The sequence below is a fragment of the Polyodon spathula genome, chromosome 9 (assembly GCF_017654505.1).
Source record: "Polyodon spathula isolate WHYD16114869_AA chromosome 9, ASM1765450v1, whole genome shotgun sequence".
Classification (NCBI taxonomy): domain Eukaryota; kingdom Metazoa; phylum Chordata; class Actinopteri; order Acipenseriformes; family Polyodontidae; genus Polyodon; species Polyodon spathula.
The window spans coordinates 39,812,678-39,837,766 of NC_054542.1; the positions used below are offsets into that span (position 1 = coordinate 39,812,678).

General features: G+C 36.6%; 1 protein-coding gene across 1 annotated transcript in view; it reads right to left on the bottom strand.

The window, feature by feature from the left end:
• LOC121321095 (interleukin-1 receptor accessory protein-like 1) overlaps nucleotides 1-25,089 on the bottom strand; it is a 203,406-nt gene that overhangs the window by 95,787 nt on the left and 82,530 nt on the right. Inside the window, exons 4-5 of the mRNA XM_041260002.1 lie at nucleotides 23,793-23,867; nucleotides 21,330-21,476 (exon numbers count right to left, since the gene is read on the bottom strand). Of these exons, the coding sequence (XP_041115936.1) occupies nucleotides 21,330-21,476; nucleotides 23,793-23,867 (222 nt within the window). The remainder of the gene's footprint in view (nucleotides 1-21,329; nucleotides 21,477-23,792; nucleotides 23,868-25,089) is intronic.

The following is a 25,089-nucleotide window of genomic DNA, read 5'->3' on the forward strand; positions in this document are numbered from 1 at the left end:
CATTGTTGTGTATTGCCTGGGATTATTATTTGCAGTCACCAGACCGGGATTACAAAATAAATATCTGTTTGGACCGTGAAACGTGTTGTCTGTCTTGTGTTACATATCACATCATCTCTACACCTGCGCAATGCCACTTTGCCACAGTGTGTCATGTTTAAAACAAATGGGACTGAAACAGAGCAGGAATAACTTGAAAAGAGCCATTGGGTTTCACTCCTTTATAACAGTAATGTATTAATTATGCAGTTTTCACATGATTTTCCCATGGGTTTTTTATGAATATATCATCATTTTTTAACATGTTTACCAAACATCTTTGGGTTTACAATGCTTACATACAGTATGCCTTATCAGGCTTTCATTATGATTTATTACATGTGCTTTTACTATGGTAAACTTGTAATAGGATGGACTCCAATCTGACTGCATCTCACCAATGTACCAAGGCAAATAAAAAAGGAAAGAATGATAGGTTACTTAGCCAAAAGTGTTCAACACATAGCAGAATGTAAATGCTAATCACATGACAAAATTTTTTAAACTAGGAGGGCAAGTGAAAAGAAATACATTACAGGCATTTTAATTAAAATAAGTTCTGAAAGGAAGACAGAAATCCCTTTCTTGCACAGATAGCAAATGTATAGAATATATTGCTCTATGGCTAATGGCTAAAGAATAAACCTTGGTTGTCCATTATGATCGAATCACGTTTTTTGTATAAATGCAGGCTGCAGAATAAATTTTGGAATATATGCAATCTAGAGACTGAGGTGGAAGGAAGTCCAACTCAAATTACAGTAGTCAGTTTGTGCTGAACGTAATCACACAGTAAACTATTAATTTAAGGCTACTCTATGTTTAAAATGCGCAATTCCATGGATCTTACAATGTTACTGATGTATGAAATCTGCTTCTTATGATAAAAGAAAACAAAATAGATTGAGCAGAGAAAAGAGGCACACAGGGGCTGATGTAAGGATAGGTGTAGTGCAAAAAAACAATTGCGGCTGCAAAATCCAAATTGCCTAGCGGTCAGGCAATAATTTTGCACTGCAGTCTATGCAAACTTAAGAGCAATGCAATTTACTCAACAAACACTAATCATGAGCTGCAATCATGATAACGAGGGGCGCAATGAGCACCGCCTGTGCATTGGGGTATTTAGCAGCCACACTTACAGCCCAGAGGTGAGGCGAGTTAGGAGCACAGAAAGCCGTAGGCGCTGTATGCGATCTGTAGAGCAAAAAAATCAAACCAAACAAAAAAAATATGTCAGAACAAGGGCAGCAAAGTTTTCTGTGGAGGAGCTAAGAGTCATTTTAGCTGGGGTCACTCAGCATGAAACTGAGTGATTTGGAAAAGCCAACATCAATTATGCTACCAAAGAGGCCATATGGCCCTCTACAGTGGAGAAAGTCAATTCTGTTGGTGTTACCAGGGGGACAGTCAACCAGGTGATGAAAAAGTGAAATTCAGCTATTAGGTCTAGGATGACCAGTGGAGTAAGACGATAATGGCTCACCACCACATCCTCCGGCATCTCAAACATTCTAATGTTTGCTCCCGCTTAGTATTCCAGATCCCTGCCCAATTCCATGCTCTTCTCTTCATTTGAATACAGTTCATTATCATTTTAATGGATTAATGATGGCAAAGAGATCATTTGATAGCAAGTGCAGAATGACAAGTGAAAACTATTCTTTACATACGCCACATTTTTAGTCCACTTTACGACAGCTAAACACGGTTCACAAGTGCAAAACGCTGATTTTGGCCGCAATATGACCTGCATGTATCCTTACATCAGCCCCACAGTGTTTTCTAGTTGGCTCTGAGATGTGTCTCTAGGATTCGGCTTGGTTATTTCCATGGGAAAGCTAGCATCTTCAATGTTTGGAAACGATCTACATTTAATGGCTGCAGAACACAGTCAATCACCTTTATTATTAAAATCAATTGCAGGGGAAGCACAGCTATTCTACTTAGGAAGTCTGTAATCTTCCTGTCTTCTGCATATGCCAGATGTTCCTGTGCTATACAATGAAAGATAATTACATGAGGATAACTAAAGAATCCAGTGCCCTCCCTAGCTAGGAGAACAGACGTTAATAAACCAGCAACTAATTTTAAAATATAGCTTCCGGAAGACATAAAGACAGAAGTGCTTGTGTTTGCAAAAAATACCATTGAACCTCTGCTATTACTCAAGAAATCCTGCAAAGAAAACTTTTGGCAGAGTCACTGATAATGATTAGTGTCCTCCAAGTTATCACAAATTCAAACAAATTGTCTCTTATATCAATACCCTCCCCTGTCTTAATTACTAAATAAATATCACTCACTCACACACACACACACACACACACACACACACACACATATATATATATATATATATATATATATATATATATATATATATATATATATATATATATATATATATATATATATATATATATATATATATATGATGATGATGATGATGATGATGATGATGATGATGATGATGATGATGATGATGATTATTGGTTTGTTTTTATATATTTCCATAATTTTTTGCATTAATACATTAATAACTGGGCAATTGTGTCAATAAGGAGGGTCATAACATGGGTCTCCTAAATCTTGTTTATTTTTGACAAGTCTAAACAATTTTGTTTCCAAGCTCTTGTCCAGTCCAGATAGTCCAAGTCTGTGGAAGATTAATTGTGGATTTGACAGCCCCCAAATCTAAAGTAATGAGTGTTCCCCAATTTCCAATTTGATTATATTATCTGTCAATAGCAATTACATGATTATTTAATCAGCAATTCATTGAAAGATAATTAATAAGATGACAAAACCACTGCAACTCTTTGCTTAATTTCCAGATTCACAATGAAGAACTATTAAAGGTAAGTGATGTATTACAGATACTGGGTTCCCATTAAAAAAGAGCCCTAATTAACTCTCATTTTGCATTGGTGAGTCAACAGTTTTGTAAGATTAACAAGGTTATTTTCACCTGAACAAAAATCAAGCAAATCCAGCCCAATATATCGACAGTGTGAATATTTCAGACTTGTCTTCCATATAATACTGTAGAATCACATAACAAAAAAAGGACAAGAAAATTGGTAAAAAATGAATTATTGGCAAAACAGAACACAGGCACTGGTAAAAGTAGAGCTTCCATCATAAAGCAATGAAGCACTGTTCAAAGCATGTAACTCCCGCTCAAAATACCAATGATGCTTGTCAAAATACCACTCCATTAGCTACTGCTGTTTTCTAACACAAATGGAAATGTACCTGTGGCCTGTTAGTTTAATACCAAGTGAAGTGCAGTCTAGGCATGGCTGCCCCACAGTCTTTTTGAATTGAAGAATGAAGCCCAACTTGTCAGTTCCAGAAGTTCTAGAAGTTATTTTAGCTATTAACTTAAAGTTAAGTTCAGATTTAATTAAAATTATATCATTTATAATATATATAGTGCCGGGAAAAATTATTTGGCCCCTGTCTGAGTTTCTGCATTTTTCCATATTTTTGACACTGGTCAGTAACTGGTTACACCACCTTTAGCAGCAATAACTGGAACCAAACACTTCCTGTAGTTACTGATCAGTCTCTCACAGTTTTGGCCCACTCCTTCATGTAGAACTGCTTCAACTCAGTGACATTCGTGGGTTGAACATAAACTGCTCGTTTCAGGTCCAGCCACAACATCTCAATGGGGTTTAGGTCTGGACTTTAACTAGGCCATTCCAAAACTTGAAATTTCTTGTTCTTCACCCATTCTGATGTAGGCTTGCTTGTGTGTTTCGGATCATTGTCTTGCTGCATGACCCAGCTACACTTCAGCTCACGGACAGATGGCCTGACATTCTCCTGTGTTTGGTTTTCGCCAGACATCACAGGGCCCATGTTGGGCAAAAAGTTTGACTTTTGACTCATTGGTCCATAGAAGATGTTCCAGAAGTCATGAGGATCATCCAGGTGCTTTTTGGAAAACTTTTGACGAGCACTGATGTTCTTCTTAGTGAGCAGTGGTTTCCGCCTTGCTACTCTGCCATGAATCCCATTTTTTCCCAGTGTGTTTCTGATGATGGAATCATGAACACTGACCTTATCCAAGACGAGAGAGGCCTGCAGATCCGTGGATGTTGTTCTAGGGTTCTTTGTGACTCCCAGGACGATTTTATGCCTTGCTCTTGGTGAGCTTTTGGCAGGACAGCCACTCCTGGGAAGAGCCACTACTGTCCCAAACTTTCTCCATTTGGACAATATGGCTCCATGGCTTTGCAACTCTTTCCAGACTGATAAGCATCAAAAACTTTTTTTTTTTTTCCCCCGGAGGTCTTCAGGAATTTCTTTTGATCGTGGCATGATGTGCCTCTATTAGAGATTCTAGAACCTGTGTGCTGACAACTTCACTCTGATGGTAAGGGCCAAAGTTAGTCAGATTTATATTGGGCAGGGCTGGCCCAAATCAGGCCTGACTTTTAACCAAAGTATTCAAACAGCTGACCCTAATTATCCCTTTAATTGGGTTGAGTTAACTAGGGGGGCAATAACTTTTTCACACCTGAAGATTGCATGTTTGTTTACCTTGCACACCAAACCAATGAAAGAAGCACCAAACTTTGGTGTCATTTTTTTCTCTCAGACTCCCTCTATATACTACTACAACCCACAAAAAGATCTCACCAAAGTCAATATGAAAAATGTGCAAAAATGCAGAAAATCAGATATGGGGCAAATACTTTTTCACAGCATTGTATAAATATTTGGTGTGACCACCCTTTGCCTTCAAAACAGCATCAATTCTTCTAGGTACACTTGCACACAGTTTTTGAAGGAACTTGGCAGGTAGGTTGGCCCAAACATCTTGGAGAACTAACCACAGTTCTTCTTTGGATTTTTGGCAGCCTCAGTTGCTTCTCTCTCTTCATGTAATCCCAGACAGACTCAATGATGTTGAGATCATACCATCACTTCCTGAACTCCTTGTTCTTCTTTACACTGAAGATAGTTCTTAATGACTTTCGTTGTATGTTTGGGGTCGTTGTCATGCTGCAGAATAAATTTGGGGCCAATCAGATGCCTCCCTGATGGTATTGCATGATGGATAAGTATCTGCCTGTACTTCTCAGCATTGAGGAGACTCCCCAACTCCATTTGCAGAAATGCAGCCCCAAACTTGCAAGGAACCTCCACCATGCTTCACTGTTGCCTGCAGACACTCATTCGTGTACCGCTTTCCAGCCCTTTGGCGAACAAACTACCTTCTGCTACTTGTTTCCACGTCAGAGGTACGTCGGAGGTATGTCGGAGGTATGGCTTTTTGGCCGCAAGTCCTCCATGAAGGCCACTTCTGACCAGACTTCTCCGGACAGCAGATGGATGTCCAGCTGATGACATTGCTGGATATCTTCCGATTGAGAAGGGAAGTAAGCATGATGTGTCTCTCATCTGCAGCAGTAAGTTTCCTTGGCCGACCACTGCGTCTACGGTCCTCAACGTTGCCCGTTTCTTTGTGCTTCTTCAAAAGAGCTTGGACAGCACATCTGGAAACCCCTGTCTGCCTTGAAATTTCTGCCTGGGAGAGACCTTGCTGATGCAGTATAACTACCTTGTGTCTTGTTGCTGTGCTTAGTCTTGCCATGGTGTATGACTTTTGACAGTAAACGATCTTCAGCAACCTCACCTTGTTAGCTGAGTTTGGCTGTTCCTCACCCAGTTTTATTCCTCCTACACAGCTGTTTCTGTTTCAGTTAATGATCGTGTTTCAACCTACATATTGAATTAATGATCATTAGCACCTGTTTGGTATAATTGTTTAATCATACACCTGACTATATGCCTACAAAATCCCTGACTTTGTGCAAGTGTACCTAGAAGAATTGATGCTGTTTTGAAGGCAAAGGGTGGTCACACCAAATATGGATTTGATTTAGATTTTTCTTCTGTTCACTCACTTTGCATTTAGTTAATTGATAAATATAATCTATTAACATGTCCATTTTTGAAAGCATTCTTACTTTACAGCATTTTTTCACACCTGCCTAAAACTTTTGCACAGTACTGTACCCATATTATAAATATATATATATTATATATATATATAATATATATATATTGATATCTATATATATATATACACACACTAAGTATCTTATTTTGTTTATAAAACAAATTAGTCTGTTAAACATAAACGACAGAAGTTAAAATTCGCCTCTTAGGACCAATATGACATTGTGATTCTGTTGTACCCATAGTTTTGGTAACATAAAAAAAAAAAAAAAAAAAAAAAAAAAAAAAAAAAAAAAAAAAACAGACCTAGACCTGAATATCTTTTGACAGCTGGCTTTTGAAGAACTACAGCAGCACCTGGGGCACACACAGACATAATTCACAGTGGTTACTACGTCCAAGTCAGTTCATGACTTTATATTTAAAAAAAAAAGGCATAATAATCCTAAAATTCATTGGAAGCTGATCAGAAGTCCTCAGAACTGGTTCAGTAAATGGTGGTTAGGTTTATACTTAGATGCACCGTGTCTGACATTTAGATTGAATCACAGTCCTGGATATGCCTGTGGGAAACAAGGCATGGGTCAATAGAGAAAGCCTGATGAATGTAGGTGGCTTTTAGAGGTAGCTCAATAGGTATTCATGTTCTCGTTAGGCCCAGAAGGTTGAGGGTTAAAACACTGCTCAGGGGTCTGCTCCTAATGCATCTATCAACAGCTTCTCAGATTCTGCACTGTTGGTAGTGCTGTCTGTTCACATGTGATTTATGAAGCAATGTCATGCCTTAAAGCAATTTGAAGAACCAACAGTCTTCCAAAGAGCAGTGGGACATTTGTTTGTGCCCCCACAAGAAGCTTAACTTCTGCAGTACAAATGTGACTTTGACTACCGGGCATAAAATTATTTGATTCATTTTCGAATTTGACATGAAATCCAAAATGTTTCAAATATGTTTTTCTTTTTTTCAGCACAGGTTTCCGGTTTTAACTGATAAAACACGATAAAACACCCCCAGTACAAAAAAAATTAAACGGTGGATAGCCAACAAACACCAGAAAATGCCGGAAAAAAACATGGAAATGGTTAATCTACTCATGTTGACTTTACCCATTAAAAAAAATAAAACCAACTAGAAAATAATAATAAATGCATTTCCCAGTGCTGCTGGACAATGTCCCACTTTCCTGACTTGTATCTATCACTGATTCATTCCGAACACCTCAAACCTGCCCCAACTGCTGAGTGACAGCACAGTCCTACATTTCTATTGGAGACTCCTCTTGCAAGATTTAAAACGAGATGACAATCAGGATGGAGGCTTGTTAGCGGGATTTAAAGCTGTATTACAGTCAAGATAAGGAGGATTTAAAACAGAATTGTGGCAAAATGTACAAAAATGCCTACACACAAAACCCCTAGAAGAATGTGCCTGTGACCATAGGGATTTTGGTGTGGAAGACAGTAAAGGAAAGAAGTTACAACTTAAGTGTGCAAGTACTGATAAGTTACTACTATACATATTGACAGAAAAAAAACAAAAAACGCTCAAGCATTTTGGAAAGTAACCAATAACACAAATTTCATACAATATATAAAAAAAAAAAGGCCCCAAAAAAAAACAACAACAAAAAAAAAAAACTATTTATAACTCGAAAATAGCTAAAAATAAGCACCGAAAAATACAATTAACAAAACCTGAGAAACAGAAGCCCTAAATATAATGCATGCAAAACGACTACAATGGATTTCATTTTCACATTGAGCCTTTGCAAGGAACTAATTTGTTGTCTCTCCATTGCAGTGTTGTGTATTACACAAGAATTATGGTGCATTAAACCTAGAGTAAACTGAATATGATGAAACAGAACACCTTTGGAGGATTTAGCACGTAGAAGTCTTATAGCAAACACTGGTTCCTGTGCTCACATGCAAATCAATTTAAGAAGACAGTTCTAGAAAGATATCCAGCACGTGTGTTTTTTAAGGCTTTTTTTTCTGTTGTTGTTCAAATGATATTCCACATTTTTAAAACTCCAACGCAGAGATTGTTCACTGTGCCTTATGTTATATGTATGAACTGTGTTTTTAAAATAAGATCTGAGCTAATTTACATTCCACCATAAATGTTTAATGTCAAAAGTCCTCTAAACTAACTAGGGAAAACTAGAACATAATTCAAGTTGCTAATGGGATTTAGCCTGAAGTATGCATTATCGTATCATATCAAAAGGGAAAATGCCTTCACTTGATATTGCTGGAACGTGCTTCTTGTACTGTACATTCATAAGAGCAAAGTTATGTTGTAAAAGTTGGTTTTAATTCAAGTGCTAGTGTACAATGTATTGTCATTAAAAGCTTTACTTCTATACATTTATCATGGTTGATCCTCAAGTCTTGAACAGATCTAATACGGTATTACAAAGCACAGTTCAACATTTTTCTTTAAATTCTATTAAGCTCACATACAGTATGGCAAAAATAATGTAAGCAACTACTTCACAAGCCAATCCGGTGTCAGTACTGTGAACGAAGTTCATCCTGACTTGGACAAGCAGTTCAACCAATCAGTGGCCAGAGACCGAGATATTGTGGTAAGAAAAGTTACATCATAATTGAGCGGTTCTCAAGCTAATCATATATGTGCAACATACCAGTGGACATAGAGATCTCCACTATATGAATTTAATTCTGGAAGGGCCGGGGGGACGGGGACGGGGACGGACGACATCAAGTACTGTGATGTTTGATTTTGTCATTACGAACATTGAACTAGGTGTCTCCTCTCTTGTTCCTTATTGCTCTCCTTGTATCCCTGGCTAGTATAAATATTCTTTTACAGATATTTGGAAAAAAATGCTGTACTGGTATCTTGCTCTTCATGGAATGAATGGAAGAGTACAGGAAGTAGAAATGAATAAATGACATCAGTTCCTGCATTTAAATTGCAATATCACAGGTCCCAGACAACTTCTACTACAAGCCCTATACAAAGCTGCTGCACATATCCAAACACAGTCATTAGCACTATATTTGAAAGCAAAGACAGAGTTCTTGACAATTAAACTGAAAATATATTAACTTGTTTAATATATTTTTAATTTTAACTTTCATGCTGGCACTTTCAATAAATGCCAACATTTTAAAATGTACATATCAGATGCTGACTGAAGTTAGCACCAACTCACCCATAACATCACATTTTCCAACTTCCAACATTCTGAAAACCAGAAAAATGATACAGTGGAGCTGTACCACTTGAATGTATTCAAAGTATTAAGATTGAATGTTTTTGTCAGTTAATAAACCCACCGTGGCAAAGTGCCCCGCCCATGTGTGGATTGTGTGTTATGTGTTGCGTGTGGTATGTTAATGTTGGTGTATAGGTATTGGTGCACAGGATATAAATGGGTCTGTGTAGCATGAGTGATTTAAAATATATAGTTGTATTTAGGCACAGGAGTTGCACAAATTAGTTCACGTGCCGGGATTCAAGTGAATAATTAATTAGTAACTGAATCCCGGCACAACAGTATATATATAGATGCACATTTTACTCACTCAGGGTTGGGTGTTCGCTGAGTAGAGAACGGGAGAGAGAAGGTAAAAGAGATTAAAAGTAAAAAGTAAATAACAATTGCTATTTTGTGCTGGAAGGAACCAGCATGACATGTTTGTTTTTGACTCGCCATGTTTGTTTGTCTATTCATCCTCTGTTTGTTTAGTGTTAGTCAGTTTTGTTTGTCTGTTTTGGCCAACGCGTCGTTTTATTTTACAAAGTGTTTTGTCTGTTTAAACTTTTTATTTTGCAATAAGTGCACTGAGCGCCGCAGCGTCTCAGTTTTCACCCCAGCACTGCCTGTCTGCTTGTGTGATTCTTTCTGGCTTGACGGCACCCCTACAGCCACCCTGTTCACACCCGCCCAATAAATTTACCAAACGTGTGCACATAAAATGCAGTTTTGACTGTGAGATCCTTGTTGCACTTACAAAACGTGTCCACCTTAGGGCATTGTGTGACATGTAAAAATATATTAGAAGTGTATTAAAACTACTGGTGGGCAACGATATGAAAATTGTATATTGATACTGTGCACACATTTTGATATCGATGTCTTCCAAAACACAGAGAAATATAATAACCCACTTGCAGTATCAAACATATATACATATATAGCCGTTGACAGATATTTACATATGAGAAGCAATAGCTTAAGTGGTGCTTTGCTTCACAATATCCATGAAGAAAAACAAGGTCTTGTTATGTTGTTTTACTGTTCTATCATCAGCCACCTCAAAACCGAAATATTTCTATGCTTCACTGCGCATAGATTTTTTAGCCAATCTGGAAGTAATTAAATCTTCAGCTGCCCTGCATGTAAATACTAACTCAAGACACCTCTAAAACGTATTCAATACGATGTCATGCTGAATTTTGAGACATGTTTTGATGTTTTAACAGTACATCGCATTTATAAAATCGAATACATTTTAAAAATACATTAATAATAGCGTAATGCAATGAACCACTGACGCACGTGCATATCTCATGCAGCATGCAATCAGCGTTTGGTACCTAAACACCAATCAAAGAAATAAAATGGTTAAATAATACTTCAGTGTGCGGTATTTCTTTGCCGACAAGACTGACAATGATTGGTATGTACAGGGTTTGTTGAAATTTAATACAAAATAAACTTGATTATACTGTACCTGTATTTTTAGCAGTATCCAGCAATAAAAAAAGAAAGCACGTCTCTGTTTTTGGGGCTGACAAAGGCTTTAAATTATATTATATTGTACTATTTAGCGTTATTTTCTACCAAAATATCAACTCAAATTTCATCTAAACTACTCTTTTTTTCATTACTTCTACTAGGCAATTTAACCAACAACCATCATTTTAGTTTTTATAAATCCATATTTCAAAAATCCATTGTGTAAAAAAACTGTCTATGTGTGGTAGTCGTAATTTGTATTGATGTCTTGCTGTGCAAGGGAATTAGACGTTGGTGACTATGTGCATTTTCTTATCCACTTTCATCTGTAATAACTGCAGGTAAGACATATTAATATTGCATTCAGCCTCTGGATTTTAAATTAATGTTTTGCTCAGACTCTTGTATTCTCTGCAGAGCAAGCTGAAGAAAGATAAAGAGGAGACACAAGGAGAATAATCATGGTCTAATTGACAGAAATAATATAATATTGATTTCCAGCTTTAATCTGAAACCTGGCACGCACTATATGCTTCTGGTAATGTGACATTTAAAACAAAATCCACAATTAGCTTGTGTGCCTTCTTGTTTCCTTTTTTTTTTTTCGTTGGTATAAAATGTTCACCAGACTGAAAAGGGCAAAACATACCTGTATAGATTATAAGGCAATTATAATACAAAAAAAAAAAAAAAAGAAAACTCTTTTGGATTAGAGTGCCTAAATTTAAAACTTGCGCAGTTATCCTAAAAAGCCATAGCCTGGAAATGGTATTCCCTGTGAATAACATTGAACCTTACTAAGAAAATCAAATGACAAACTGAGACAGAAAGACAGTGATTATTGGTGGTAAATCTCCCTCTCAACCTGTGAGGGTGCTAAGTAACGGGAACAGAATACCTTGACTACGTCAACTGACACTTCGTTCTGAGGGTTAAAGGAATCTGCAATCGTTTACCAAGGGGTCACAAGTGATGGTTAAAAGGGGGCGAGGCAATGTATCTGCTCCTTCGTTTGTGGTTATTAATAAGTGGCCTGGAAGGACCAGTTTGGTGTGGGGAATAATTGGGAGCGTTTGTTTTGTTCTGTCTATTGTTTGTAATCACTAAACGGCTAACACACTCTGGAGCTGTCGCCAGAGGCCAGCACAAACCCGGGACAGCACTCCACTGTAAACTGTATTGTACCTCAATCACTAATTCATGCACTAAACAGACTTGTGTATGTGTTTTGTGTTTAATGTGGGGATACAAGAACAGGACTATTATTTCGGGACCAGCCCAGGGATTATAAATGTAAGTAATACACGCCACTGTATTAATTACAAGCATTTACAATCAATTACAATTGTCTGTCTGTTCTTTGCTCACCTGCACATTATTAACCACTTTGTCACACACACCTATGTACCAAACACTAAGACAGAAGAAATGTCATAAAACCTTTAGAGGTCAGAGGTGAAGGGTACTGTTTTGCCCAAGGAGTTTTGATAATTAAAATGTAAAGGTGAAGGCTGAAATGGTTTAGTAGTTATTAGCAGTCCCTTATAAAAGTTTACTATAGTAAGATCATAGCAAACTGTGTTAAAGCACAGTGAAAGTATGGTAAAGCATTGATAAGCATTGTAAATTACTGCAAGGTGCATTAAAGCATACATAACATGGCAACATATGGTAAATGCCAAGTATAACCATGGGAAAAGCATAGTAAAACTGTAAAAACACATACCGTGGTAAATCTTTATTAGGGGTTGTAAGAAAATTTTAAAATACTTACAAGCTCAATTTCATAGGGATCTCGCAGTCCTTTAAAGGTTATATAATTATATTCCTTTTGAAATTTCCTACGTTTCCAAATATTTCGTTGTTGTAAGGAAAAAATTAAGTATTGAAGCGTATTTACCTTTTTTCAGTCAGAAAGAATGTAAAAAAAAAATAAATAAAAAAAAATAAATCTGGTCTAGTTTGAGGATGAAGATGTTTATAGAATCAAGCCTGACTAAACAATAATACAAGGTGTCTGAGCGAATGAGCAATCCAGTATTGAAAATGTGTGTGAAACCCATGGGGGACAAGAAGATTAGGGGGTTTTGACAAAGGAGACGTATATATTTTATTTTATTTATGTATTCTTTGAAGCTGCACCCAGTACACACTGAACACTTTTCTTTTTAAAGATGTGTTGGTAACAGAGCAAAACACTTGACATCATCTAACCACATCCAGGGGTTATGGTGACCTGATATATCACAAGATTTGTTCTTTTAAAAAGCTGTCATAAGATAATTTAATATTTCAAATCCTTATTAACTGCAGTCATGCGTAAGTAATAGATGACATATTGGTTAAGCTTTACATGTATGGATTTGTATTGTTGTTTTTATAAATAAGCACATATTTTTCGCAAGAGGGATCTCGTACTTGATTTTGTTGTTGTGTTTTAGTGCAAGGCATGCAGCTGTGGCTGTATTACTAATGATTAAGCATTTGACTGGAACTCCTATTATCAGGGACTAACATTTACATATTTAAATTATTACCCTGTACTTTTATTGCATAAAAAAACAAACACAAAAAAGAGTCCCTTAGATTACTATGTGTATCATTTTTAATGACCTTGTGCCAAGGAAATGTCAGTTGATGATAACTGGGTGGTGATAATTGGTAGCAGGGCAGGGTATAATTAGGAAGAGGCTGATTAAGCAAATATGGTAGCAGTGTGTTATTCAGCTTTTGTAAACAAATTATTTGCTGCAAGATTTAACATGGATTGAAATAAATAAATACACATTGCTGAATACGGTATACAGCTGGACAAAAGAAAATGAGAAGTACCTGTGATGTGTGTAAATGGGATGTCCCTCACATGACTGATTTCTGTGCGCACAGCATGCACGTACTATATAGAAGCTGCACTTCCCTGTTTCAGATTCCATACCAATGGGAATGACATTCTGACAGGTTGACAGTAGATACTCTGTTGGCAGGTGCTGTACAAGTTACCAGCATTCTGGTGACCTTTGCTAAAGATTTCTCTTCAGAACAATTTAGAAGCTGTGGTGATTTGTCATGTTGAGACATTGTTATCCGGGCTGCCCATGGTGGCGATACACACTAATGACAGTCTGAATTACTATTCAGACTGATCTACGAAGAGTTGGAATAAATATTCGGTGGTCAGTTTGATGTGTAAGGTTTGCTGGTACTTACATATAAGAACATAAGAACATAAGAAAGTTTACAAACGAGAGGAGGCCATTCGGCCCATCTTGCTCGTTTGGTTGTTAGTAGCTTATTGATCCCAAAATCTCATCAAGCAGCTTCTTGAAGGATCCCAGGGTGTCAGCTTCAACAACATTACTGGGGAGTTGATTCCAGACCCTCACAATTCTCTGTGTAAAAAAGTGTCTCCTATTTTCTGTTCTGAATGCCCCTTTTTCTAAACTCCATTTGTGACCCCTGGTCCTTGTTTCTTTTTTCAGGCTGAAAAAGTCCCTTGTGTCGACACTGTCAATACCTTTTAGAATTTTGAATGCTTGAATTAGGTCGCCACGTAGTCTTCTTTGTTCAAGACTGAACAGATTCAATTCTTTTAGCCTGTCTGCATATGACATGCCTTTTAAGCCCGGAATAATTCTGGTCGCTCTTCTTTGCACTCTTTCTAGAGCAGCAATATCTTTTTTATAGCGAGGTGACCAGAACTGCACACAATATTCAAGATGAGGTCTTACAAGTGCATTGTACAGTTTTAACATTACTTCCCTTGATTTAAATTCAACACTTTTCACAATGTATCCGAGTATCTTGTTAGCCTTTTTTATAGCTTCCCCACATTGCCTAGATGAAGACATTTCTGAGTCAACAAAAACTCCTAGGTCTTTTTCATAGATTCCTTCTCCAATTTCAATATCTCCCATATGATATTTATAATGTACATTTTTATTTCCTGCGTGCAGTACCTTACACTTTTCTCTATTAAATGTCATTTGCCATGTATCTGCCCAGTTCTGAATCTTGTCTAGATCATTTTGAATGACCTTTGCTGCTGCAACAGTGTTTGCCACTCCTCCTACTTTTGTGTCGTCTGCAAATTTAACAAGTTTGCTTACTATACCAGAATCTAAATCATTAATGTAGATTAGGAATAGCAGAGGACCTAATACTGATCCCTGTGGTACACCGCTGGTTACCACACTCCATTCTGAGGTTTTTCCTCTAATCAGTACTTTCTGTTTTCTACATGTTAACCACTCCCTAATCCATGTACATGTGTTTCCTTGAATCCCAACTGCGTTCAGTTTGAGAATTAATCTTTTGTGCGGGACTTTGTCAAAAGCTTTCTGGAAATCTAAATAAACCATGTCATATGCTTTGCAATTATCCATTATCGATGTTGCATCCTCAAAAAAATCAAGCAAGTTAGTTAGGCACGATCTCCCTTTCCTAAAACCATGTTGACTGTCTCCCAGTACCCTGTTACCATATAGGTAATTTTCCATTTTGGATCTTATTATAGTTTCCATAAGTTTGCATATAATAGAAGTCAGGCTTACTGGTCTGTAGTTACCTGGTTCAGTTTTGTTTCCCTTTTTGTGGATCGGTATTACGTTTGCAATTTTCCAGTCTGTCGGTACCACCCCTGTGTCAAGAGACTGCTGCATGATCTTGGTTAGCGGTTTGTAAATTACTTCTTTCATTTCTTTGAGTACTACTGGGAGGATCTCATCCGGCCCAGGGGATTTGTTTATTTTAAGAGCTCCTAGTCCCTTTAACACTTCTGCCTCAGTTATGCTAAAGTTATTTAAAACTGGATAGGAACTGGATGACATGTGGGGCATGTTGTCAGTATCTTCCTTTGTAAAAACTTGTGAAAAGTAATCATTTAACATATTTGCTATTTTTTTTTCTTCCTCTATGATTTTGCCATTTGTATCTCTTAAACATTTAATCTCCTCTTTGAATGTTCTCTTGCTGTTGTAATATTGGAAAAACATTTTGGAATCGGTTTTAGCTTCTTTAGCAATGTTCATTTCTATTTCTCTCTTGGCCTTTCTAACTTCCTTTTTGACTTGCATTTGCAGTTCTGTGTACTCTTTCTGTGTACTTTCTTTTTGGTCCTTTTTTAACGCTCTGTAAAGTGCCTTTTTTCGCTGAATATTTTTTTTAATTGATCTATTAAACCATTTTGGCAATTTAGTTTTACATTTAGATTTGTCTACTTTAGGGATATAATTGTTTTGCGCCTCTAGTACTACGTTTTTGAAGAACAACCATCCTTCTTCTGTGGGTGTTTTCTCTATTTTACTCCAATCTACTTCTGTTAGTCTCTGTTTCATGCCTTCATAGTTTGCTTTTCTAAAATTGTAAACCTTAGCTTTAGTCTTTACTTTATATCATCCAGGATACTTTCTGAGAATTAATTTAAAACTTTTGGTGAAAAACAACTGACTAGTTCTTTCCTTCTGTGCAAAGCAGCTCTGGGATGTTTCCTCTTTGTGCAGTGAATATGGTAAAGGCTTCCTGTGATGTATTAGCACTGTGTTTCACCGATGTAAAGCAATTCATCACTGTACAGACCCTCTCTGTCAACAATGTGATTAATGGAAAAGATTCATGCAGTTAAACATTTTGCTTTATTTCACTGCAACCCCAGCCAAGGCCTTTATGTAGTGGCTATACACCGAGCCTAGACTCAAATTTTACAGTATTAAAATGGCTGCCAAGAAACAGGCAAACCAATGGCCTGCCCCAGTGACAAGTTAAACAATCTAATATTACCCAAAATGCTTTTGGCCACCTGGATATGACAAAATGATTTACAACCTTGGCTTTTGGTGGCTTAGAAAATCACACAAAATCACTTCATTAATAATTTTGTATTGAAAAGCATAATGCAAAGAGAAGTTAAAGTCACAGCTCTGATGTAATAGTTCTTATTTATATATGCACGACACATTGTATACCAGTTCCTGTTTTCAAATATATTCATTTGCTACCTTTCTTCTGTACTCTGAAATACATTCTCAAGGGATTTTAAAAACAGACTGACTTCATTTCAGCAAGACCTCCTCTTCAGCATAAGGGTTCTTTCAAGATGGGCTTTAATCAACATTAGGCAGGGGAAATATTCCCTTGCAGCTCACAGTTCTAACTGCAACTACTGTATAATATTGTAACTGTATGACTAGTGGCAACAATGACCATAAATCATGTGGCTCTGAACCTTAGATCAACCAGCAGTGGACTGAATTGTTGTACTGCTGCAGTTCCATCCACAAATGTGATTTACATGCAGTTCAGAAGCTGAATTTCATGCAGAGACAGACTATATTACCTGTGTAGAGATCCAGCTAATTGCTTCTATTTCAGCACTTTGTTGTCTTTCATGTAAAACATATCCACGACAGTCTACCCTTTATGAAAACTTGAAATTATTCAAGAAAATTGATTGCTGTTATCGTTTTCTGTTGAGATTTCCCTTTGTGGTTGGGTAGGCAGAGCCTAAATGCCAAACTGAAAGCAATGCTGTTTAAGACTTCAAGAACAAAGGTTATTTTGCTGTTTGTGAATTGGTACTTATAAGGATGGTAAAAGAAATAAAAGAACAAAATGTCACATTTTGCTGTGAAGAAAATAAACAAGTAAAGCAACAAATGCAGTCCAACGTACTCCTAGTATATTCTCCATTATATGTATTAATTATTCTATTTATTCTGCTAGTTTCTAAAATTAGAGCTTACTATCTAGAGATTGACTACCCAAGACTATTGTATATGTACGGTGTGTAAGAATAATAGACTTTTAGTGTTGACTAATAATTGACAGCTACTCCTCCTATCTAATATTAGCAAAGTAAAACAAAGAAACATGGAACTGGTGATGACATGTATACACAAATATAATTGCTCAAATAGTTTTAAAGTTTCCCTTTAGTCATCCTTGCCATGCATTCCCTTTTATGTGGTAACATGTTTAAGATGCTAAACACAGCCTAGAATGCAGTGCTCTGCTTATCATATGCCTGGTTTCTCTTTGTGAGACACCACCATAGTGATAAACTGCAGGGCATGGTATAAATAAACTCTGACATTCACTTTGGGCCATAAGAAATCTTTATTGCACTGATTTCAAAATAATTAACGTCCTTAGAGTTATTTTTGAATCACCACAATTGTTGTGTTCTCTCACATGTATAATGAATGTAACTCAATGCACAGGCAGAGGTGGCATGAAAACCTGATACCCCACATACTGGTCAAGTTCTTAAACACCGTGCAAAAGGGCCAGGCTGTTTTGTATGAGCAGCTACAGCCTGATGTATTGCCATCGTATGCAGTACCTCATCTATACTGCAGGGTGAGGGCTCCTACAAATTCTCATGCAACATGTATGGTCTTTTTTGTGTTCATTAGAAAATATGTTTTATACATCATTTTGATACAATTATACATGACATTGAACCTCTTTTTTCTTTCTTAATTTTTGCAGGATAATAGTAGAGGCATGTATGCGTAGAGCAATTTAAAACAAGCAAAAAGACTAAAGGACCCGTAATTCAATGTATGCTTATATATGTGTGCAAATGCTTCTACAGAGATGCAGTTAACAAATGTGTAGTCAGTACTAAGTCATTTAGAGAATACAAATAAATACACAAATAAAAACCTCATGCACTGGATATTACAGTACATGAAATGTTAACAGTATGCGCACCACCTGCCTTTAATTATCTCATGTACTAGTGTCAATGTTAAAAGCTGTCCAATTGCTAAACACTAATAACAACTAAAAAGGGCAGTATATGAAGAACACTGTCTTCACGACTTCCCAAGGCCCATGAGAAGTGTATACAGGAAATGTCAGTTTGTAGTGGGTCTTGACGTCACATCCTATGGCTAAGTGTCTGGCTCAGCTATAACATAGTGTTTTAAGTACTGCTAGTGAATGAGAGTGCATTTTGGAAAGAAGGTATAAAAGTTGAGCTGCAATTCCCAGTGCTAAAAATAATGAATCCATTTAGGGGTAGACGCCATTAAAAATACAGCAACACCACATGATCTATGATACTGGTGCTATTTAATCATACTGCTAAAATGGAAGTAAACCCTCCCAACAAACACCACACATTAGCAAAGATGTCAAAAACATGAGTTAACAAAATGTTAATTTAAGCACATAAATTCAAACTATGCCTCTAGACAATTTGCTAACTGTATTTATTGAACAATCCTACCCTAAGGTAATGCGTAGATGTAATCTATGTTGGAGTGATTTTGTATTATTAATCAAGACACAATTGTTCAGTACCCACAGATGAATCTAACCTTCCACCACATTTTCCTTTCATCTTATTCTGATTTAACTTAGATTTCTAAATAAAAATAAGTGGATTACAACAGTTAAAACCACTATTTGTCTGTTTGTACATTCAACTTTCTAGCAGAGAGTTTTATTTTCCTTATTTAAAAAAAAAAAGAATTTGGTATTTAACCATTTGGTATTTATTTTAACCATCTGTATTATTTTTTACTAAAAAAAAAAAATATCACTTGGCTTCTTTTTTTCTCAAGCAGTAGAACCTCTCAAATTTGCAGGGGATTTATAATTTTTTTCTTAACGACTGGCCGAAAATGTATTGTAAAGAGACATTTTTGGTACTTAACTTACTGTGGTAATAATAATTTGCCTCATTTACATTAGGGCACTAAATTTGGAGTTCGCGCACATGTAAAGTAGTGAGCCTAATGTGCGCGATAAAGCTAAACTCACTTCCCCATTTACTAACAGAGAACGCATTCATTTACGTGCAAGGTATTTGGCTAATTTACATACCATATCATGCACGCCACATGCATTGCGAGCGTTAATTTAATGTGCACAATAATGTCAGAGACTTGCCAGTGACCACCGTGATATCAAAAGCCCCCGCAGTCCACACGTATCTGATAGACTACATTGTCTTGACAAACTCACCTTGTGACCTTTTTCAGACATTTTTTTTATTTATGCACGTAAAGGATGGGAAAAAAAAAAAAAAACAGCTTAATATCATTGTATTTTTATATAAACTGGATGACATACAAAGTGTGCAGGAGAAACACTCTTCTATTAAAAGAAACAGGGTCAAACTGGACATACTAACCTATATTCAAAATAAACAGTGTGATTAAAGTACAAACTCTCCTTCCAAATAACCCTGACTAAGCAAAAGACAAAAGTGATGTTGATATGAGCCACAATTTCAATTCGTTTTTCTGAAGTTAAGCAGCAGTATCATGTATTTCCAATATAATGAGTTAGCTGTGTTCAGTGGCTTTAAAGAGAATCAGGAGGGCACAGATTCACATATTGTACAGGGTTCCAGCCAGTGGCCATCCTTGGTAGGGTTCTTTCTATTTCAGGTAATGATAATTTTTACATCTTGGTCCTAAAGCTGACTATTTTAAAACAAAATAAATATTTCTGTATGTTCATGTCTAGGAATGTATTTATTTAAAAAAAATAATATATGAAACGCAACACATTGTTCCCCTGAGAACATGATTATATTTCAGCAAACTGCCTGGACAAGTAAAAAGGCTGTGGAACCTTTGTTTACCATAAAACGAATACATACTGCAGATACAATGCCACTAAATAAATCTTTGAAATCTGCAAGGCATATAAAACTCACAAGTTACTGTGTTTTTCATGTCCTCCATCCTCCCTCTCTCTTCCACAAATGCTGCTCCACCTCTGCAAAGGTCTTCCTCTGGGAGCAAGTGAAGCTCACTTCTCAACTTTACAGGCCCAGCCATGCCGGCTTCATCCTCCACCAGGAAGGTTCTCCGCAAGCCAGAGGGGACCCCCGGACAATATTATCCTAACTCTCTTCAATTTTCCCTGAGGTTCCCCCTGGGAGAAGTAACGGGTTCTTCCCAACCTTGGAGGCTAATCAGTTCTGTCCTGTCCCATGAACTACAGTGCCAGAATAGCTATGTTTTTATGACCATTTTCAGCCAAACATGCAGCTCTCAACAAACATGTCCACTACTGAACCTCATGAAACTTTGTTGATTTTTATTTAACTCATTCAAATTTGCAAGCACAGATACAAAAATGCTAATTAGAACGAATCCCTGCCATGGAACTGTATCTCTTCAAGCCATCTCAGACAACCTGCGTGTCAAGTAATTTGCAGGTGAAATGATCGAATTGAAAATTGCACTATGTGGGCACAGCTGTTCATTAATTTTCTTTCTGGTGACTAGGAAAGCATTGCAAGGTATTTATTAAGAAATTAAGTACACGGTACAGAAGTCCTTTTTTGTTAAACGTGGTTGTTTAACTCACTCCTACCCATTTTCTGTTCTTGTATTAAAGTAACAGTCCCAGTATTTTTCCACATCAACAACGTGAACTGGCAACCCAGTCTCTCACGTTGGTTTTAAGGAATTTTGGCCCATTCCTCCTTACAGAACTGCTTCAACTCTGTGACATTTGAGGGCTTCCTTGCATGGACAGCTTACTTTAGGTCCTGCCACAACATTTCGATGAGGTTTAGGTCCAGACTTTGACTGCAGAATTTCTTCTTCTGCAGCCATTCTTTTGTAGCTCTACCTGTATGTTTAGGATTATTGTCTTGCTGCATGACCCACTTTCGGTTCAGCTTTGGCCCATGAACGGATGGCCTGACATTCTCCTCTAGAATCTTCTCATACAATGCATAAGTCATGGTTGTGTCAATGAAGGCAAGCCGACCAAGTCCTGAGGCAGCAAAGCAGCCCCAAACCATCACACTCCCACCACCATGCTTAATGGTTGGGATGAGGTTCTTCTGTTCAAACACAGTGTCTGGTTTTCACCAAACATAACTTTTCTCATTGAGGCCAAAAAGTTCTACCTAGGCTAGAGTGACTGTGGTCTTGAACTGTCTCCATTTGTCTGACAGTGGATTGGTGGAGCCCCAAATCCTTAGAAATGGTTTTGTAACCCTTTCTAGACTGATGAGCATCAAAAACTGTTTTTCTGAGGTTATCAGAGATTTCTTTTGATTGTGGGTTGACGTGTTTCCACACACCTGTATGCTGAAGACCAAACTCAAAGTATCTGATCTTTATAGAGGGATGGTCCTCCCAAACCCAACCCTGAAGATGTACCTAATTATTTAAACACCTGATTCTAATTATCCCCTTAACTGAGTTGGTAAAACCAGGGGTTCACTTACTTTTTCACATACCCTGAATCTTAATAACTCATCGTTTGTCTAATTCATACTGTTTCATTTTGTCAATTCATTTTGTTTCAAAAGACATGGAATTGGTTAAATTAAACTGACTATAACGTTGTTTTACTGAACAGCTTTCTAATATAAAAGGTTATAAGAGTGTTTGCAGCTACAGAATTGTGTACCTACTGATTACGCATACTACTGTAGCTCATCTAGTCGAATCAACAGTCTTGCGATATGGGCTTCACTTTCAGTGGCTCATTAGAACTGGAGATTTCAAGCACCACACCAGAAGAAGTGAATCAACTACCCACAAAAGACAGATTCTTCCATCATTGAAAGCTGCCATTCATGCTTGAGCAGATCCATCACTATACCGAGTACACATCTGGAGCAAAAGCTAACATGAAAGATTAAATACAGCCTTCAATAAAAGGTGCCAATCTTGCATATTATCCAGTTGGTCAAACAAACAATCGGTCACCTAGTAACTGACGTCCCTTCTCCTATTTACCATTCATAACATGAATACAGCATGTGCGCACAATGTGTGCCAAGAAACAAGTAACTTTGAAGCATCCAAGGTCATCCAATCCCAATGAAACTTAAATTATCAGCGGTTTACAATGTAAATACATTCAAGGGTAAAAAGCTTCAAATTAAACTGAATTATTTTAGCCCTATTGCTATTATTCTTAGTGGTTATGTTGACCTATACAGCAGTTGTATTCATTGCTGAATCTTTTGCAAAGCACTTGTAAGACAACAAAAATTGAATTGTGTTCTATGCAGCATTGACTTCATCAATAAATCTTCAACCTTCTTAAATTTCTTCATATTTACAGTATATTTTTACTGCTGTAAGTCTTTTTTTTGCTTTATTACAACACTGCTTTATCAAAAAAAACATTAATAACTAAGTTTTTAAAGGAATGTTAATTAAGGTTTTAAAATGTATATTTTATTTATCTCACATTTTCTTATGTTAAAGATATTTTGGTTCTTGATTTTGTATATACAGTAATCCGTCATGTTAGACTGTGGTGGGAGAAGAGTAATGGTGGATACAGGAATCCTGTTTTTTGTAACACTTACTATATTCATACAATTATTCTTCTGAGATCCATCTTTTATTTGGGTGTTTCCCACAGATCCCTTGTTTACGCGAATTGGGTTTATTTACATATCAACACACGGAACAGCTCATGTGACACTACCAGCAATGACAGCGCTTGAAGCAAACTTCAGTAGCATCTACAATCTCTGAACTAACCTTCTCTGTTCAATAATAAACTAACGTTGCAGAAGAGATTGATCATAGTGTATAAACGGTTAGGGAGGATAAGTGACGGGTGCATATGCTACGGATTACTGTACTTTATTCAAGATAAAAAGATTTCTCAAGTACAGCTGTAGCTTACATGCAACTCTAACTCTTTCTTCCTGGTATCTGTTCCCTTCCTGTGTGGTAGGTCACATAACATGCAACATCACAATTGAGCTACAGTGCAAAGCAGGAAGTGATTTGGTACCAAAAAGCAAATTAACGCAATGTTTACCTCTACAACATTATCTTTGAAATGTTATCATATTTCAAATAAAACTATTACACAAGCAAAAGAACTAAACGATCTTCAGCATGAGAAAATGAGGACCACTGATAATATTTGTGACAATCAAAGGTAATAAAAATAACTATTGAAAGTCTGGTTGTCACTTCTTTATTATTTAATATTACCGTGATTTGACAATTCAGATTTTGTATTTTAGCGACTACATGAACTAGTATATGAATATAAGACCTAAGCGTGTGGTTATAATGGCATGTGAATAAATGAAAGCAGTGCACTTACCAATCTGTACCTCCAACACATTCATTCTGTTTTCTGATGGAAACAGGACCTTGGGAGGCTTGTCTGTCAAGGGTGCTGTGAAGACAAGAGTCAATGTGTCACGATACATGGTTGATTACTTTTTTTTTTAGTATATTAAGAGGACAATCAACACTGTAAGCATGTCCCAGTGTCTGCATGGTCATAAAAGTATGTTTCACTGTAGAGTTTTGCACCCATCAATTCACCTACAGCACACTTTGCCTGCCTGTCTGTGTGTCACTTTAATTGAGATGAACCCTGATTTTGTAATCTTTAGCATGTTATTATTAGAATCTGCAGTATATGTCTGTCTATATGTATATCAAATATATCTACATGTGCACGATGTGGCTGTAGGTCATCATGCTATACTATTTCATAGTGTATTTAGAGCCATCACTGGCATGCTTGTTTAAAACATTAGAAGATCCTAATACTGCCCATCTAAAACTAGTAAACCTGTATCGCTGGTACTGAGAAATCACAAAGGCAGCAACATACAGAACAGTAACTCTCTAAAGATTTAGGTTCATTTTTAGACAGAACATAAAAAAAGAACAGCAAACCTTCTACCTTGTATTACTTTTGGTATACAGTATAATCCTTTTTGTCAGACAAGCCTTGAAACCAATTTAAAAACTGCTGGAAGGTGCTGTGGTTTCAGATATTTGAAAGTATGGATTTTCAGTATCAAGTAAGTTTCATATTTGGCATGTTCTATTGAGAGGATCACTACCTCTGAAAGTATGAAAATTGAAAACATTGCCCTTTTGAGTCTCTCTGAGGACATGGTTCATTTCCACTACCAGTATGCAATAGTGATGTGTCTCTAATAAATGTTGACAGTTCAGGTACATATTTTTGTATGCAGAAGATGTTTTTCATACATATCAACAATTTGCCAGTCAAATATCATTAATAGTTTTATGTTACAAAAACACAAGAAAGTCCCATATATATATATATATATATATATATATATATATATATATATATATATATATATATATACCCTGAAAGAAAAAAACACCATTTACTATTCTAAAACAAACCTTGGACTTGCTTCTTAATTACATGTCTGAGTTGTTTATTTCTGATTTGGTAACTGTATTGAATGTGTTTGTACTATCTGAAAATATCACGCTTTGGAATTAGCTTTGATAATCTAGCTCATTAAATTCCCAGGCAAAATGTCACCACAAATGTTTGTTAAGCTCTAATTGTACTTTTTTGTTTCAGAAAAGTCATCATTTACATGTGCAGTGCAGACAATATT